Source organism: Tetrao urogallus (assembly GCF_951394365.1).
Source record: "Tetrao urogallus genome assembly, chromosome: Z".
NCBI classification, from domain to species: domain Eukaryota; kingdom Metazoa; phylum Chordata; class Aves; order Galliformes; family Phasianidae; genus Tetrao; species Tetrao urogallus.
Window position 1 is genome coordinate 55,061,236 of NC_136816.1, and position 17,508 is coordinate 55,078,743.

The 17,508-nt window shown below is 42.8% G+C and overlaps 1 protein-coding gene across 1 annotated transcript in view; it reads right to left on the bottom strand.

The window, feature by feature from the left end:
- RGS7BP (regulator of G protein signaling 7 binding protein) overlaps positions 1–8,292 on the bottom strand; it is a gene marked incomplete at both ends in the record, with an annotated part of 34,465 nt that extends 26,173 nt beyond the window's left edge. The window contains 2 exons of the mRNA XM_079548708.1: positions 5,424–5,590; positions 8,134–8,292. Of these exons, the coding sequence (XP_079404834.1) occupies positions 5,424–5,590; positions 8,134–8,292 (326 nt within the window). The remainder of the gene's footprint in view (positions 1–5,423; positions 5,591–8,133) is intronic.
- Positions 8,293–17,508: the final 9,216 nt, after the last annotated feature.

Here is a 17,508-nt window from a genome sequence, read left to right on the forward strand (position 1 = left end):
TGCCTTGTTTTTGATTCATGATTATAAAATTCTTCCTTGTTGAGCTGAGTGTTGCCATGTTCTGTTTCTGCTGAGCTATACTGCCTGTCAGCAGTGCTTTCTTTAACATCTTCAGTTAAACAGTTCACATGGTTTCTATTATGTCTGTCCTTAATACAGCTGTCATGAACTTATAAGCCTGTTCTCTTTTTCTCTTGATTTCCAGAATAATTTGGAGCAGACCTTTTTTGTTTGCACGTGTGCCTTAGTAAGCAGACAATCATGTTAAAGCCTGATTATTTAGGAAAAATTCAGACATTCTAATAAAAACATAGCTAGAGGTGGGTGTCAACAATTGTCTGAGCACAACCTTAGGAACTGATCTAATAATAATTATGTCTGAGAACCTGCCCCCTAATGCCTAAGGAAAGCATCAGAAATCTAGGATAGATTGTATAAGAAAACAAAAGTGGAAATGAAATGAAACTACTAAAGCAACACTACGGAAGCATTTCTATGTGTTGCAGGAAAGACAGGAATGCCATCAGGATGTTTTTTAAGTCTGCTACCTCAACTTCACATGAACTCAGGGGGAGCTACATGTAACAACTGTATTGTAAAAGTAACAGAAACACATCAATGTAAATTCTGAGGAGATTTACTGAGACTTTTGTCACAGGCTGAGAGGGCATCAAGAGGCCATCTAGTCCCCCTCCCTGCTTAAACTCACTGCAGCAAGTCACTAAGGACCATGTTCACTGAGTTCTGATTATTACTTTTAAGAAGTGGAACGTCTTCCTGGAGCCTTTTCTTCTCCAGACTGAAGAAGCCCAGCTCCCTCAGCCTGTCTTCACAGAAGAGGTGCTCCAGCCTCCTGATCATCCCTATGACCCTCTTCTGAACTTGTTCCAATAGCTCCACATTCTTTCTTCTGCTAAGGATACCAGGCCTGGATGCAGAACTCCACACAGGCTCTCATGAGGGCAGAGCAGAGAGGAACAATCCCCTCCCTGGACCCGCTGTCCTCCCCTCTTTTGACGCAGCTCAGGATGCAGCTGGCCTGGGCTGCAAGCACACATTCCTGGCTTGCATCAAGATTTTCATCCACCAAAACCCAAAAATCCTTCATTGTGAGGCTGCTTTCAAGGAGTGCTCTGTCTGTACCATGTATTTGGGATTCCCCTGACCCAATCTCAATTTATTGAACTTGATCTTTTTGAACTTCATTAGCTTCACATGGGCCCTTTTCATGCCCTTCCTGGTCCCCCTTAATGGCACCCCTTCCTTCTGTCCTATCATCTCAAGCACAACTCATCTTGGTGTCATTAGCAAACTTGCTGAGGGTGCACTCAATCTCACTGCCTGTGTCAGCAATAAACATGTTTAAAGATGTTAAAGAGCATTGGTCTCATGATGGACCCCTGGTGAAACCACTTATCACCAGTATTCAGCTGGAACTATAGCCTTGGACCACAACTCTCTGGCTGCAATCATTCAACCAATTTCTTATACACCAAGAAATCCAGCCTTCAAATTTATATCTCTCCAATTTAGAAATATGGATGTGGAGTGGAATCACGTCAAAAGCCTTGCACAAATATAGGTACATGACATCAGTTGCTCTTCTTTTGTCCACAAATACCATCACTCCATCATAGAAGGACACCAGATTGGTCAGGCACAATCTCTCCTTGGTGATGCTGTACTGGCTGTCTTGGATCACCTCATCATCTTGCATGTAGCACAACGTCCAGGAGGACCTGCTGCACAATCCTCTCAAAGCACAGATGTGAGGCTTCTATTTCATTCAAGAAAAAGCTGCTGTCAACATTTATATCAGATTATCAGAGAGAAATTATCAGTTTTAGTTTCAGTGTGCCAAGTGCACCCAGAAATACTTGCGTTATGTAAGCATATCAAGTGCTTGAGAATATGAAAGGAACATTTTAAAAAGTCTCTACGCTTGTGCGGATCTGTGCCTTAAAATGCAGTTCTGAGTTATATTTCTATTCCCATCTCAAACTTTTGACAAATTCTGATCTAAAATACCATCAAAGTATTTACCAGCCAAAAAAAAAAGATTCCAAAATAGAGGTTTGCACATTTTTTTCCTTCTCCCTCTTGTTCCAAACACTTTCCTTTTGTTTATCTTTAGAAAAAAATACTGATCCATTTTCTTGCTGCTTTACCTCCTCTGAGTTTCACCATAACTTCTGATACTACAAGATGCATAATGTAATTCAGACAAGATACTTAATTTATGATAGTAGAAAATGCAGTGAAAGAATCAGAGCTTGATCACAGCCCTCAGAAGATAGCATTAATAATAAAAAAGAATTTTTCATATGAATTAGGATTACTATAAGCAAGAACTGACCTGAAGTCCTGAAAGAAGTACTGAGAGACGAGCTTTAATTTGAACTCCTATAAGGTTATTAGCCAGAACTAGAATATTTTCATTCAATTGATTTCTATTTCTAATCTTTGTTCCCTGAAAGTCATAATGTTGGTAAACTCAGGTAAACTCAGCTAAACTCTTTGGGAAAATTTGACCTCTCTCCAACATCAGAATGTATGCATCTTCAAGAAGAGCATGTGATGAGGGCTATAAAGCCAAAGATGGAATTCGAAGTTTCCTTTTTTGATAAACTTAACTTTAATTAATTCATCTGTAATGTTTTTAAACACATCACAGTGTATAGATGTCATTACTTATCCTCAGCATTTTCCAAGTAGAAGACCCTCATACGTATACAAATTCTGAAATCTGCTGTGAGCTTGTATTGGTCAGGTATTAATTGTTCAGATGCAGCCTTTGACTCACGAGATTCCTAAACTACTGACTAGGAAGTGGCAAGTATACAAGGGAAAGCAATGCTCCATGTACAATCTGCTTTTCATATATATGTATATATATTTCCCTTAAATCTCTGCTACTGGCTGCTGTCAGATTTGGACCACACTGGGTGATATGCTCCAACTTAGTCCAGTCTCTTAACATTTTGTGTTTCCTCACTACTTTCTTACCTTTATCATTCTCTCCTTTGCTTTCCTTTCTCCTAGTTTTTAAAATGTAAGTGCAGCTTTCACTTGTTCCATGTGCCTAGATGAACATCCTTTGACAGTATATAAGTGTATACATCTGTTACAGTTACAATGGGCATCTTCTCTTGTTCACATTACACCTCTCTCTGATGTACTGATGTACCCAAAGCCAAAGCTTTTTCTTTCTCTTGACTTCTATCCCATGCAGTTTCTAATGTACCATCTCCACCTCAGCATTTTTTCCTTTAATGTTATCTAATAAAGTGAAGTCAACTTCTTGAAAGAAACTCCAGTGCCCTGCAATAGCTCATATCACTAATGGACAAAAAGGATGTTACTGATTGAATGCAGATATGTAATGAAATCTTAAAGCCAGTAACACAGTTAGTTAACTGTTATAATTATCTCTGGCTAGGAAAGCAATAGGCAAGGATCGTTATCTTGAACAAGCTTTGGAAGATGGAATCACCTGTGTTATCTGGAAGTTTGCAGAGCACAGGGCTGCTCATTTTGAATTAAAGTAGCAAACCAAATGAACCTTTGTCCCACCTGCTGACTATCAGTGACTTCAGAACAGCACACTGCCCTCCTGACTGTTGGATATTGTAGCTGATTTAATACATTCCTGTCCTTAAATATTTTTCTTCTCATTATATTTTCTTCTCACTAAATTAATTTCTAGATCCTATGCCATACGCACAACATCGCTCTGCAATCTGAATTACAGATTGCACCTCTATTTACTACTCCTCTCCTTCCATTTGTGTTCTGCACAGAGTCCCTGCTGCACCTTCACCTCCCGTCTTTCCTCACAGACATGTCACACAAGTGGAGCTGGCTCATATGCCTTTCCTCAGCTGTAGGAGGGTGACGTTGTGAAGCACATCTTGTAAAATGTCTGTCAAACTAAACAAGTCATTTCCAGAGGGTTTCTAACACCTACCAGTTGTTATGGATATCACGTTATTATCACAGTTATTTAAAATAGTTCTCGTAACAACTGCTCAACCTTCAGGACATCTTTGTGTATATGACAGACTCCCAACTGTGAAATGATTACTTAAAGAAGCTCTCTGTTTTAAAATGAGCCTGCATTTACATTTTTCTTTAACATAAAAAATAAAAAGAAAAAATCCAACCTATGTTCTGCTATTCAAATGTATGTTTTGTTTATCTCTCTACTGAGTCTGAAAGTACACAAAATCCATTTCATTACTGCTTGCTTGTTTTCATGTTCTCAGTGTTACAGTTGTTGAGTTACTGTGTGCTGGTTACTGCATGCTTTGTCGTTTTTTTTTTTTTTTTTTTTTAATTAACTCTCCCAGACTTCAGTAACTTAAAAACATCTGTTGTGTTTCAGGAGCAAATCAGAGCTTGTAATATCAGCACAGGAGATTATGCACAAAAAATTGCTTCTGAATAGATCAACAGTTCTACTAAAATGACCGATGTTTTTTTCCGTGTTTGCTACAGTGGTCTTCTCTATTCACTAAATCTGTGACAGCTTTCCCATATAATTGATGAAAGAAAATCCTTGAGGACTGGGCAGAGCTGCTGAAAATAAAAATTTCATAATGATTTATGTTGGGTAAGGTGGGAGCAGGAAACTGACACGGCTTGGTCAGAGAGACAAGGCTCGGGAGTGAGTGTGTTAATGTCACATCCCTGTCATTTGCTGTGTGACCCACAAAAAATTGGCCTTTGTGAAAACATCAATTCACTTTTGAAAGACAGTTATTCTATCTCTGCTTGTCTTTCCTGTGGCACAGTCTGAAGTAGGCGATGATACATGATGATACATTCTGTCACCATGGAAAGGAGTGCTTATGTCATAATACACAAAGTCGATGAGAGAATAAAATTAAAAAAATACATGCTGGGAAAGCTTCAATCCTTATTTCAACACAGATGATTTTAAAAACATGCAGAAAGTAAACACAAGCTTCACAGCAGCCAAACTTTGTAATCGCCCCTCACATAATTTTCACCTGATTCTTTTTTCCCCTAATTTTGTCAAGTTTCTACTAGCACTATTACTTGTTTCTGACTCCTCAGGTATACCCAGTGAAGGCCTGAGAAGGCAGTGGTTGCTACATTGGTGTTAAAAGTCAAGGCTTCTTCCTTCATCTTTTTAAGCTGTCCGGTGATACAGGGAAAAATCCTCCTCACTTACATAAAAGTACCACACAAAATCAGTGAGATATCACCTCTGTCACGGGACTGGGATTTGATACCAAATTGCACTATAATAGGGATATAAGCATTTGGTAGAATTTGTGGTCATACATCTCTACCCTAAGACAGAAACACAAGTCAGTGCTGTTGATGAAAGTCTCCTCAATGGAATATTTAGCAGAGATGTGCAAGAGAGTACAACTTTAACATGAATAGGCTCCTACCCAGAAATTGCTGCTAGCTTTTGGTGAGCCTGATAGGCCATCTCACATCCTTGGGTCCGGGTTTTGTGCATTTCTGCATGCAGAGATGGGCAGGTGACAGAGACATCCCCAATGGAAATCACCAGCTCCCGGTACAGGGCCACCTGGGTATTGAAATCCTGGACGAGCTGAAAAACAGACGATGTGCTTAGGTGAGACAATGAGCAACAATGATAAAAACAGCTGTGTTTTTATAAACACATATCCAAACTCAAGCCTGCTCCTGCTGCTCCCAGTCTCTCGGCACATGGGATAAAGTGCCTAAGATTTAGCGAATGATGACGGACTCCCTGCCAGCTGCCTCTCGTCTGCTACAAACGCTCATCTGCGGGAAAGTGCTGTTTGTGCTTCTAATCTCTGCAAGTGTGAGTTATTAGTCTTAAATACGAAGCAGACAAAAAAAACAAAACAAAACAAAAACAAACAAACAAACAAACAAACACACAAAAAAACAATCCCCGACAAACAGCTGCTTTACTAGTAGGTTGTTTTTTTTGCGATCAGTAAGAGATGAAAACGTGTCCAGAAATGACTGTCTCTGTTCCTCTTGCTTTCTGATTAATGGCACACTTAGGGATTGGAATGCAATGCTTGCTTTTACACTAGGGATTTTGCTAATTTTGTAATGAATTCCATTCTGTCACTGGGCTCTAACCCACATTTGAGACCTGAAATTGATTGGGAATCACTGTCGGGTGAGGTGCACTGGGCAGGCACTTCCAATCCAGGATTCTGGAAAACACCTTTCCCAGCATGGGAGCAAAAAGCAGGTAAAAAGGTAAACAAGCATTTTGACCTTTCCTCAGCTATCTGATACCCAGCAGACACATCAGGATGCTGCTGGATGCCCAAGTAGGTTCACAGTGAGGGACAGACCATGGCTGCTCAGTTCCACTGACTGCCTGTGTGGGACGGTATTTTAAGGAAACAAAGCATTTGCTCTCTGCTGGGAGAAGCACATCAGGACATTTGCTCCGCATGGTGGTGGAGGTGGAAGGGAGCATTAGAACAAAATATGTATCAATTTGTTTTGTTGACTTGACCTCCATTTCCAAATTATAGAAACAGACAAAAGCAACTGCATCCATCATTACCATCAGGATTTTGGTGTGTCCCACATACAAGTATGGCAAAAATCCAAATCTATCCATCAGCTTCACCAAATGTGAAAGTCCAGTCCTCAGATTGCCGTATTCAGAAAGAGAAAATAAATGAGCTGCTTCTGCAGCAGTTTTACATTCTGGCTTTTTGTGCTCATAACTGTAATTACTCAGTAGGACTAAGGACTTGTATCAGGACCCCTTTTTTTGGCTATGCTTTCTCAAACTGTAAGGCTTCACTGTTTTTGGAGGGGGTAAACAATGCCTTCATCTCACCAAAAACCCACACGACAACAAAGCCCCAGACAAAACACTCCAACTCTTCTCATCTCCTGTTCTACGTAGCTTAAGAGCACACAAGAAATGAGTGGACAAAGAGAAGAGTACACTGTGTCACCGCATAATTATTCTGCATCATAAAAAACAAAGACATCCTCATCCCACACTGGTGAGGCAGATGCATTCTGCAGGTTCTCACCTGACATCCCCTGACTCAACAGAGGACACACTGAGCAGCCTCAGCACTGCCAAGGAAAACAAAACCACACTGATACTTCAGCATCAAGACAGAACAAGAGAGTGCTCCCTCATTTTGTCTCTAAATCTCACTGCATTTTGACAGTCCATTGGTAAATCATGTCATACTTCTAATCAGAATTTTACCAGCTGAAGAGTGAAGAAACAAAGCTGGCACTTGTGTTTAACGTCCTGAATTAAGCTCCCGAGAAGGAGAAGAAAGGCAGGATGCAGTGGGATCCACTTGTTGGTTGTATTTATAGAGCCACAGTGGCAGCTTTGTTCCCTGGTGCTCTGGGCTGCTGCCGGTTTGAAGTATTGGTATGGAGATCTGCCAGCACTGTTCATGTATCAGAGTAAAACAGTGCCAGAGCCCAGCAGCACAGAAGTAGCAGAAACGCTTCCAGCGCTGTTGGACAGAGCTGCAGCGAGGCTCAGATCTGTCAGGCAAAGTAGCAGCAACACATTTGTTTGCTATTTCTGTCATGAGAGAGAAGGGCAATTTTGGGGCCCAACGCCTGCTGGGGAGCTAGAGACAGGAAGCATGGCACCGGCCTGGGGGAAGGCACCAGGACCCTAACAGTTTGAGCGCAAATGGAGAAAAATGCCATGGTGTGCCATGTGACGGCCCAAAACTAACACGGATGTACCTGAGACCTGCTCTGGAGACAGCAAGCACTAGCACACACAACAGGAACAGAGTGTTGCTGTCTCAAATTCTGCATCCCGTTTAGCATGCTTTTAGAGCAAGAGGGTGGTTTGTGTGCACTGATGCAACAGAAGCGACGGCGGACCTGCTCAGGCTCGGTCTGAGCAGAGATTCTGCCGGATCCAACAGAAAGCAGTCGCCGGCTGTAGGCAGCGTTGCGGGCTCCGGCTCAGCGGACCCCTCGGACCCCTCACCTCCCGTGGCCGAACCACCCGAGCTCGACAGCGCCCTGCGGGGAGCGCGGCTCCACCCGCGCCGATGGCAACGGGGGGAACAGGCTGGAGCGGCGCTGCGGAGCGGCGCGGAGAAGCGGAACGCGCGAGCGAAGCCCTCCGGCGGTACCCACCGTCTTGCAGTCGTCCAGGGCCCGCTGGTTCTGGCAGGCGCCCTCGAAGCCGCTGCCCCGCCGCCCCCCTTCGCGGCCGCGCGGCGAGGTCCCGCTGCCCGGGAAGATGGAGGCGACGGGGCGGGGGCGCTTCCTGCGCCCGCTCAGTGCAGAGCTCATGCACGCGCATCCGCTGCGCGGAATCGCCGCCGCCGAGGGGGCCCCGCGGGCGCGGGCAGCGCCTTCCCCGCCGCCGCTCCGGGGAGGGTGCGCGCCCCGCTCCGCTCACGGCAGTGTGCGGAAAGCTGGCGCCTGCGGGAGAGCCCGGACAGCGCCCTGCAGCATCGCCCCGGCTACCGCGAGGAGAGGCGGAGGGGCCGGCGCCTTCCCTTCTTCAGCAGCATGTCAGTCCCCGCGGAACCGCCCCGCCGGCGGCATGCCCCGCCGTCCTCCTCCCCGCAGGCGGCGGGGGGGGGGAGCGGGGGGAGAGCGAGGGGGCGGGGGGGCGAGCGCGGCCGTGCCCGGCGGAGGATTGCTTCTTCCATCCAGCGCCCGCCGGAACCCGCGCCCGCCCCGCCCCGCAACCGGGAGCCGCTGGCGGGGGCTGAGCCGGGGGCGGGGGTCCGCGTGTGCGGGCGGTGTCAGCGTCGCGCCGGCTTCGTAGGGTGGGAGCCAGAGCGGGGTCGCAGCCCCCCTCCCGCGCCTCCCTCGGCGATCTCCCGTGCGGCTCTCGGCGGAGCTGGTGCCGATCCCCCGGAGGCTGCCTAGAACGTGCCTGGCGGGGTCGCCGGCTGTGCGCATCGCTGGCGGGTCGTGGCAGGGCCAGCAGCTCTGTCTCCTGGGGGCACTGCCTACCCTCTGGAACAACGTTCGTTCTTCAGAACGCGAAGTTGCTGTGTTTTATCTGTCAGCGTAACCCTTCGTGTCGGTGCTTTCCGATAGCAGAACACTACACTCATCCCATGCACAGGAGATGGCACAGGGGTGGGCCGATGCCCCTCCGAGGGCAGCACGGAGAGTGTCCTCCCGCCCTCCAGATCAGCACCTTTCCTGATTTGAAGCCCCTGTCAGATATTTCTCACCATCCTCTCTATGCAGTGGGCTCATGGGCGTTAGTGCTCAGCAAAGCCGAACTGACTTTGTGAGTATAGTGCTACATTGAAAGCGCACTGCTGAATCCTTGGGCCCCCAAGCAGCAGCAGATTGCTGTGTGCAAGCACTGTTTAAGGACACCACATTTCATTTCCGTAGTAAACTTAATTCTGTTACTCACAGGAAATAAATGCCTGGATTCAACACTGCATGAACACAGTTCTTAGCCAGATGCCACACTGATTCCACACACAGACCATTACCTCATGACAGAAAAATAGTTAAACTCTAGCACACAGCATTTCCTTCTCACATTGTCTATGTGCAACATAACACATGCTTGTAAAAAGAAATTAAAGCAGTGCAATGCTGCATTAATGTTAATGTTTCAATCCTTGCTCATATATCATTTCAGTCATATGTCTTATTCCATGTGTCTAAGAGTACTGGAATATCAATAAGGAGATGATACTACAGTTAAAATAATCATCAACAGCAGTGAATCTACCATACAGCAGTGAGTCTGCCTCCGCATTCCCTGTCTCAGCAGTGGTTCGGTCCCTTGAAGTCAGTGGTGTAAGTCCCTCCAACTTCTGCAAAATAATCACTGATTACAAACATGTACTGAGCAAACTCTGCTGGGTTCTGTCCTGCAGCCACATTCAGAGCAGTCCTGATGTCCCAGCCCAATTCAGGGTGCTCATCCTCTTTTCAGAGTGTCCACATTTGAGGTGGATCTAGTGATTCTTTGGTAATTTGTAAGACCGCCTGCTTACAGAACTCTTCCAGTTGATATTCAAGTAAGGTCACAGAGCAGATCATTTTGAGTGCAATCATCCAGCACGTGTGAGACAGCCTGGGCACTGGCACCAGACAGTATGGTTTCATGACAAGCAGATCCTGAGTGACCAACCTCATCTCCTTCTATGACCAGGTGACCCATCTGGTGGATGAAGGAAAGGCTGTGAATGTGATCTGCCTAGACTTGAGCAAAGTCTTTGACTCTGACTCCCATGGCATTCTCCTGGAGAAGCTGGCAGCCCATGGCCTGGACAAGTGTACTCTTCACTGGGGAAAGAACTGGCTGGATGGCTGGGCCCCAGAGAGTGGTGGCGAATGAAGTTAAATCCAGCTGGTGACTGGTCATGAGTGGTGTACCTCAGGGGCAAGTACTGGGCCTGGCCGTGTTTAATATCTTTATTGATGATCTGGATGAGAGGACTGAGTATATCCTCAGTAAGCTCGCTTACTGGCAGGAAGTGTCTATCTGCTTGGATGGTAGGAAGCCCTGCAGAAGAGTCTGGACAGACTAGTTCACTGGGCCAGTGGGTTAAAATTCAACAAGGTGAAGTGCCAGGTCCTGCACTTCAGTCACAACAGCCCCAGGCAACACTACAGGGCAACACTACAGGCTTGGGGCAGAGTGGCTGGAAAGAAAAATGGGAGGAAAAACGACCTGGGAGTCTTAGTGAACAGCCAGCTGAATATGAGCCAGCAGTGTGCCCAGGTGGCCAAGAATATAAATTGCATCCTGGTTTGTATCAGAAATAACACTGCCAGCAGGAGCAGGGAAGTGATCCTCCTACTGTACTCAGCTCTGGTGAGACCGCACCTCGAGTTCTGTGTTCAGCTTTTGGCCCCTCACTGAAAGAAAGACATTGAGGCCTTGGAGACCATTTAGAGAAGGGCAATGAAGCTGTGAGGGGTCTGGAGCACAGGTCTTATGAGGAGAGCTGAGGGAGCTGGGATTGTTCAGTCTGGAGAAGAGGAGGCTCAGGGGAAACTTTATTGCCCTTTACAATGACCTGAAAGGAGGTTGTGGTGAGGTGGGAATTGGGATCGTCTCCAAGGTAACAGCGACAGGACAAGATTTGGTGGCTTTAAGATGTGCCAGGTGATGTTCAGCTTGGGTAATAGCAAACACTTCTTCTCAGAAATAGTGGTAATGCACTGGAACAAGCTGTCCAGGGAGGTGATGGAGTTTCTGTCCCTGGAAGTATTCAAGAAAACTGTTGATGTATCACTGAGGGACATGGTTAGACTAGATGATCTTAGAGGTCTTTCCCATCCTTGATCCTTCCACGATTCTATGATCTCTGAAAGCCTGAATGTTGTGCCCCTGATAGGCCATGGGACTGTGCCTGAGGGGTGTCGGGGCAGCTTTTTCTGGGTGCAAAAGGAGCAGGGCTTTGCTTTTCCCTAGTTAAATTCTTAGGTAATTTGTAAAGAAAAACAACTAAATATGTAGGTTTTTCTATACACACCCTGCATTTTAATTCCAGAACAATCATTGGAGATTGATTTTTAATTTTTTTTCCTATATTGTAATCGTTGCCTAATCCATTTATTTTTTCTCTGGTCATTGGTTTCTGGTAACATCTTCCAAGGGTGAGTGGAATGAAATAAACCAGGAAATTATGAGAAAAACACTGAATTACTGGGAAATGTGAAGAGATGACACTGGAGAAAGCAGGAAAGTGAAGAAGAGAAGGCCAAAAAAAAAAAAAGGAAAAAAAAAAAAGAAGAAAAAAAAAAGGAAGCCACTTTCTGTAGAATGAAGGGATACAAGACAAAATCGAGAAAATCAACAGGTACTGAAGAAAATAAGGAAGTTGTTCTGCATGACCTCAACTGAGCCAAAAAATGAATAAATTTTGAAGTGAGATTGAAAATGAAAAATTAAGAATAAGAACAGAAACTTTTCCCCCATATTTCTCTAAAATACAATTTGAAGAAAGTGAGTGCAGTGTCTGCCTGAGTAAGCATGGTATATTTTGGTCAGAGAGTGAATCTTATGCCATGAAAATGCAGGGTGAGACCAGAGACCAGATTTTCAATATTTGATTTTTGTACCAGGCTTCTTGTGGAGTAAAACTGTTTAACACTCATAAATGACAGTGCAGTGGTGCATTTGAGAATCATAGCTATTTGCTTTTTATTCATTGCTTCCTCCATCTTGAGAAATGAGGGGAAGGTTAGCTGCAGAAGGCTCCAACCTGGCTGGGCTCAACAAGTGCTGCATGGACCCACTGCTGGGCCCGCTGGAGTCAAAGAACCCCCAGTTCCTGCACACATCTCTTCAGCATGAGCCCTGAGCAGCATTGACCAAATCACATTGTTTTGTGGCATGGATTGCACATCCATCTGTTTTTAGTGTCTATTAGTCTAATAACAAAACACAGAAAAAATGTTACATTTAGTCTCTTTAGAAGTCAGTACAGTGCTTTTGACCCTAAATCCAGTAACTGAGTCTTTTTAAAATGCTTAATAATATGATGGCTGCACTGAAAGTCATAGAGTCACAGTCATAGAATCATTTAAATTGGAAGGGATTCTTAAAGATCATGTAGTCCAACTTCCCTGCAATGGACAGGGACACTTAAAGCTACACCAGACTGCTCAGAGAGAGCCTGGTCCAGCCTGGCCTTGGATTTCTTCAGGGACAAGGCAGCTACAATTTCTCTGGGCAACCTGCTCCAGTGCTTCACCACCCTTATTGTGAACAACTTCCTTATACCTAATCTAAATCTCCCCTCTTTTAGTTTACATTATTTCCCTTTGCTTTGTCCCCACAGAACCTGACAAAGCAATGCCCACTATGTTATTATACTGGCTTACAATGTCAGACATGGATGCTGGTGATATGGCAGGAGAGTTTGAACCGTCCCACCAATATTCAGTTACATTTTGTTGCTGTGTGACAGGTGGCAGCAGAGGGGCACTCTGACAAAAAGTTATCTGACACAGAAACATGTATGAAACAAAGATGTGTTACTGAATTCCTCCATGTGGAAAATATGGCACCCACTGACATTCATGTACATTTGCTGAGCCTTTATGGAGACCAAACAGTGGATGTGAGCACAGTGAGGTGGAGGGTGGTGCATTTCAGCAGTGGCGACAGTGATGTGAAAGATGAGCCATGTTCTGGATGGCCATGCACAGCAGTCACACCATGAAGTGAAGAGTGCCTAGATCAGCTCATTTGCACACACTGGATAATGATGGTGACTATGCTGAAAAAGAGTGTTCTGTAGCTGAGAATTTGCTCTGTCAAACAGTGTTACTGTGCCCTATGTATCTGTTGTAGCTTCCATGGAAATCAATAGGAGGCATTACTTTTTTCGTAATTTAAGTAGGTACAAACCAAAGTAGTCAAAGGCTTCTGTGTCCTGTGAAATTTATAGTCACAGGGCGATGAATACTGGCACTGCATTACATTATATTATAAAGAAAATACCAGTATTTTTCCAGGTTCTCTTACATTGGTTCCAACAGATTTACAAAGGTTCTCAGGAAGATTATGCCCACTCAGTATGTAGCAATGGGAATACTGAGGAAAGACTTATTTTGATTGCAGAAATTAAAATAAAATAATAAATATGGTCATTAGTGAGCCTATAGCTGCCAGTCCCGTACAGGCAGGATGCTCCCAATTATGAAGGTGTGAACCAATATGCTTAAGATACAAGATGTCAACATGCCTTTGGTCTGCTTCTGCTTACCTTTTCTGTAAGCACTGCAAAACACCACATGTGATGCTTCATTTGTGCCCTGAGGATGAAAGATCATTGTGCTGATATTTTTGGCACTTAACTCAGAGAATGAAAGAAATTCTAAATGAGGCAATCCTGGATGTCTTCAGACCTTTTCTTTTGCCTTCACAACATTACATATGTAATTTCAATATGAATTTACACAGAAACACTCTAAGGAGCACCCAGGTACCAGACAACTGCCTAGTCCAAATTTATCTGGATTTTGGTTTTAACGATGAGGAAAGCTATGATGGCCCAAGACATTGAATATTTCTTTGCATCCACTTCCATAATTCTTTGAAATGTAGGATCAGTAATAAAATAATGCTAATGTAGTCAGCACTTCTGTTATTTTGAGAAAAAGTACACGAAATGCTTGCTTTTAAAAAATTAGAATTAGCCTTACAAATCTTCAAACTGCAGAAATTAGCCATTATTTCTGAAGTTATTCTGCAAAGAATTAATCTAATAGCATTTTCTCTTTACTAACGTATCAGTGAGATAATTTATCTTTAGCACAGTCAAGAAAACAAAAATCTGTAACAATTTTATCTTTTTATATGTAGAAATTATGGTATAAAACCAAAGCTGCAACTGAATGGAAGACAAAATGTCCTATAGGTGTGTGTAAAATAATTAAGAAAAAACATGTCTGAGGTCATAAAGCTCAAGAACCTGAGTAATTAAAAAATGCATTAAAGAACTACTTGTTATTATTTTTTTAATGATATTGTTTGAATTTCTAATGCCTAAAATGCCCCATGAACATTTTCACAAATGACTGGGTAGTAAAATATTAGAAGAAATTCTTACACTTAATAAATCTGTACATTATTTATGAAGTTATGAAGGTTAACCTCTTGAAGAGAAGCATTGCTACTAATAAAAGCAGAATAGGAGCAGCTTTGGAACAGAGCACACCATGAATTTGCAAGGAGCTGTAAGACAGAGGAGTGTCAATGTACAGCTCTCACCAAATGAATGTTTAAGAAATTAATACTGTAAGTGTACCAGTGCTTTGCTGCTTCCAAAATGCAATGTTTGGCATATGCTCTTGTGGCAGACATGTTGATGGATGCATAGGAGAAACGCGCAGGGTTTGTGGTTTTATATCAGATGTAGAAACTGCAGTCCTTCTTCTACAGAGGGAAAATTAATTTTATTCAGAAAAACAAGTGTAATCCTTTGAGAATCTATGAATAATATTGAAGTACCAAAACCAAATAACCTTCATCCCCTTTACTCCTTTGGGAAAAACACCTGGACCAACACAGAGGCCTTCCTCTGTATCTTCCTGTAATGCCATGTGCATTGCAGGAGTGCTACAGATGACAAAATATATAGCTATAGTGTCTGTTCATGGTTGTTCTGTAGACCTATATAACTATTAGAAATAGCTACATACGAAGTCCTGTATAAAACTTCTGGTTCAGTCAGTATGAGAAATGGTTTGTCACTATGTCTGTTCGTCATGGATTAAGTGCTCAGGCATGGAATAGCAACAAGCATAAGCTGTTCACACGGGAAGGTCCTTGCTATTAGGTTATATGTACTCATCCATACATGTTTTAGGAAAGATATATTTTTTTCTAATATTTCTGTGGTTCAAGATTAAACACCAAAGTTCCGATTACATTTAAAGAAAGACAAATGGTTTCAAATTCAAAAGCACATCAAGAAAACTAAAATTTTACTGCCGTGTCTGATGTGAATGCAATACAAGAAATGTGCTGTACGAGGAACAATTCCAATAAAACTTCTAGAGCTATACCCTGATGAAGTGCTGCAAAATGAATCAGACTGACAAACAGGCTCGTCACTTTGAGGAAATTGTTTGTATTATAAGATGGTGAGGACATGGCTCAAAATTGGTGAATTCACTGGGGACACAAGTACTCAGAGACCCCTTTGTCTGCTGTGAGAGTCTGGCATTCGTGAAATGCCTTTATGGACTCCTCAGTTACTGCAGTGTTCTGCCCACCATGACTATTCACTGACTGCCTGTCTGACAGAGATGCTGTAGCCCTACAAAGTCCACTTCTGTCTGCAGTTTCTGTTATTCTCTTTTTAAATGGCCAGAAAAGATGGAACATTAATTTAAAAGATGATACTTCTGTACAGTAAAATTAATATTTAATTGAAATGAACAGAAATAAATCATATCCTCTCAAGAGCCTGGATTGTTATTCTGCAAATTCAGTGAATTTTCATGCTTAGAAAACTATTTCCATAACCACATGTTCATGTTTTCTTTAAATGAAGCTTAAATTGCACAGAAAATAATGTGCTTTCCATCTAGGAATCATTGCAGTATACCACAAACACTGCCTTATCTACTTGTGGTATGCAGCAAGTGTGGCACAGCTCATTTCTACATGAAAATGCAATATGAACTGAGTAAATCAGACAGCAATTTTAGTGGGAACCTTCAGATCTTTTTTTGCTTTGCAAGTTTATTTGCTGTTCTGACTAACTGCACCAAAATCATACCATTCTTAACAAACACGTGCTGCAAGTGCCTATATTGTGCTTATCCCTAATCAGGTGTTATCCGTCTGCTTCCCAACCTCTTAAATGCCCATTATATTTCCATTTAATGAACACACTTTTCAAGTCAAAGCAGAGCAAACAAAAAACTGTTCTTGAGGAACTTTGTTTACTTCTTAGAATTCAGCTGTGCATGTATGACTTATGATGACAGCAAAAAGAAATTTCGTTTTTCTTTCACAGCACGTATTTAAAGATATTCAACTAACTAAATAATTCTGGGAAAGGATTAGCAATGATGGTGCTGCCTGAACTAATTTCAAAGAGGTTCACTGAAAGCAAGAAGTTTTATGGAAACAGAGAAATGAATTAAAGGAATTGATTAATTAATTATTTTAAGGATTTAAAGAATATAGAAAGTAGAATATCAACATCAACAATTAAAAGCATTTGGTTGTAAGTATGAAATCAAATGGAAGAGTGTTTCTTCCCCTGGTATTCTTTTGATGATAGAATAATGACTTCATAGAAAGATACTGACCAGGATTTCCACTTATCTATTTTATTATTTGCATTATTGTGCAAAATGTATTGAGCTGATCATTGCTTTGATTTTCTCTCTTTCTCTGTAATCCTTGTTGTGGTGTGGCTGTGCTGTTTTTCTGCTGTAGGCCTGTACTCTTACCTTTTGAAAGTTGTTGGTTGTGTATTGAGGACATGGAAGGATTTATAAAGGAGATAAGTGGCCTTCTCTGGGAAGGAAAGGAGAGTTAGGCAGAAAAACTTGTAAGGGGAATTGGAAAACATGAACTCAGTACAGACTGAATGTATTGGAAGTGGAGGGGGAAAATTACAGCTCTTCTCAAGTATGCAAAGTGCTGCTGCCAAAGGAAAAATAACCCAGAATCACAGAAATATATAATAAATTTCAGCAAAAGTTTTCAGGTGAGATGGAAGAGTCTTCACGATGGCAAGGACAGTGAAGATTTGGATTAGCTTTCCACAGGAGGCTTCTGTCAGAAGTAACAAATGTGTTGTTAATCATCTCTTCACGGGGAAATTGAATTACAGGCTCCTTTTCTTTGGAATTACAAAAAATCATTTCAGGTTTGTAAGAAATATTCACTTATAAATATTCCTATGGGAGGTAAAAATGCTTTTTCAACTGTCTCCAGTCTTACTTTGTTATTTCAGGGGTTTTATCAACACATGAGACAGATCCTTCCATTGTGTTTGCTGCTACTCCAGCATCATTTTTGCTTTGCAGGTTCATACTGTT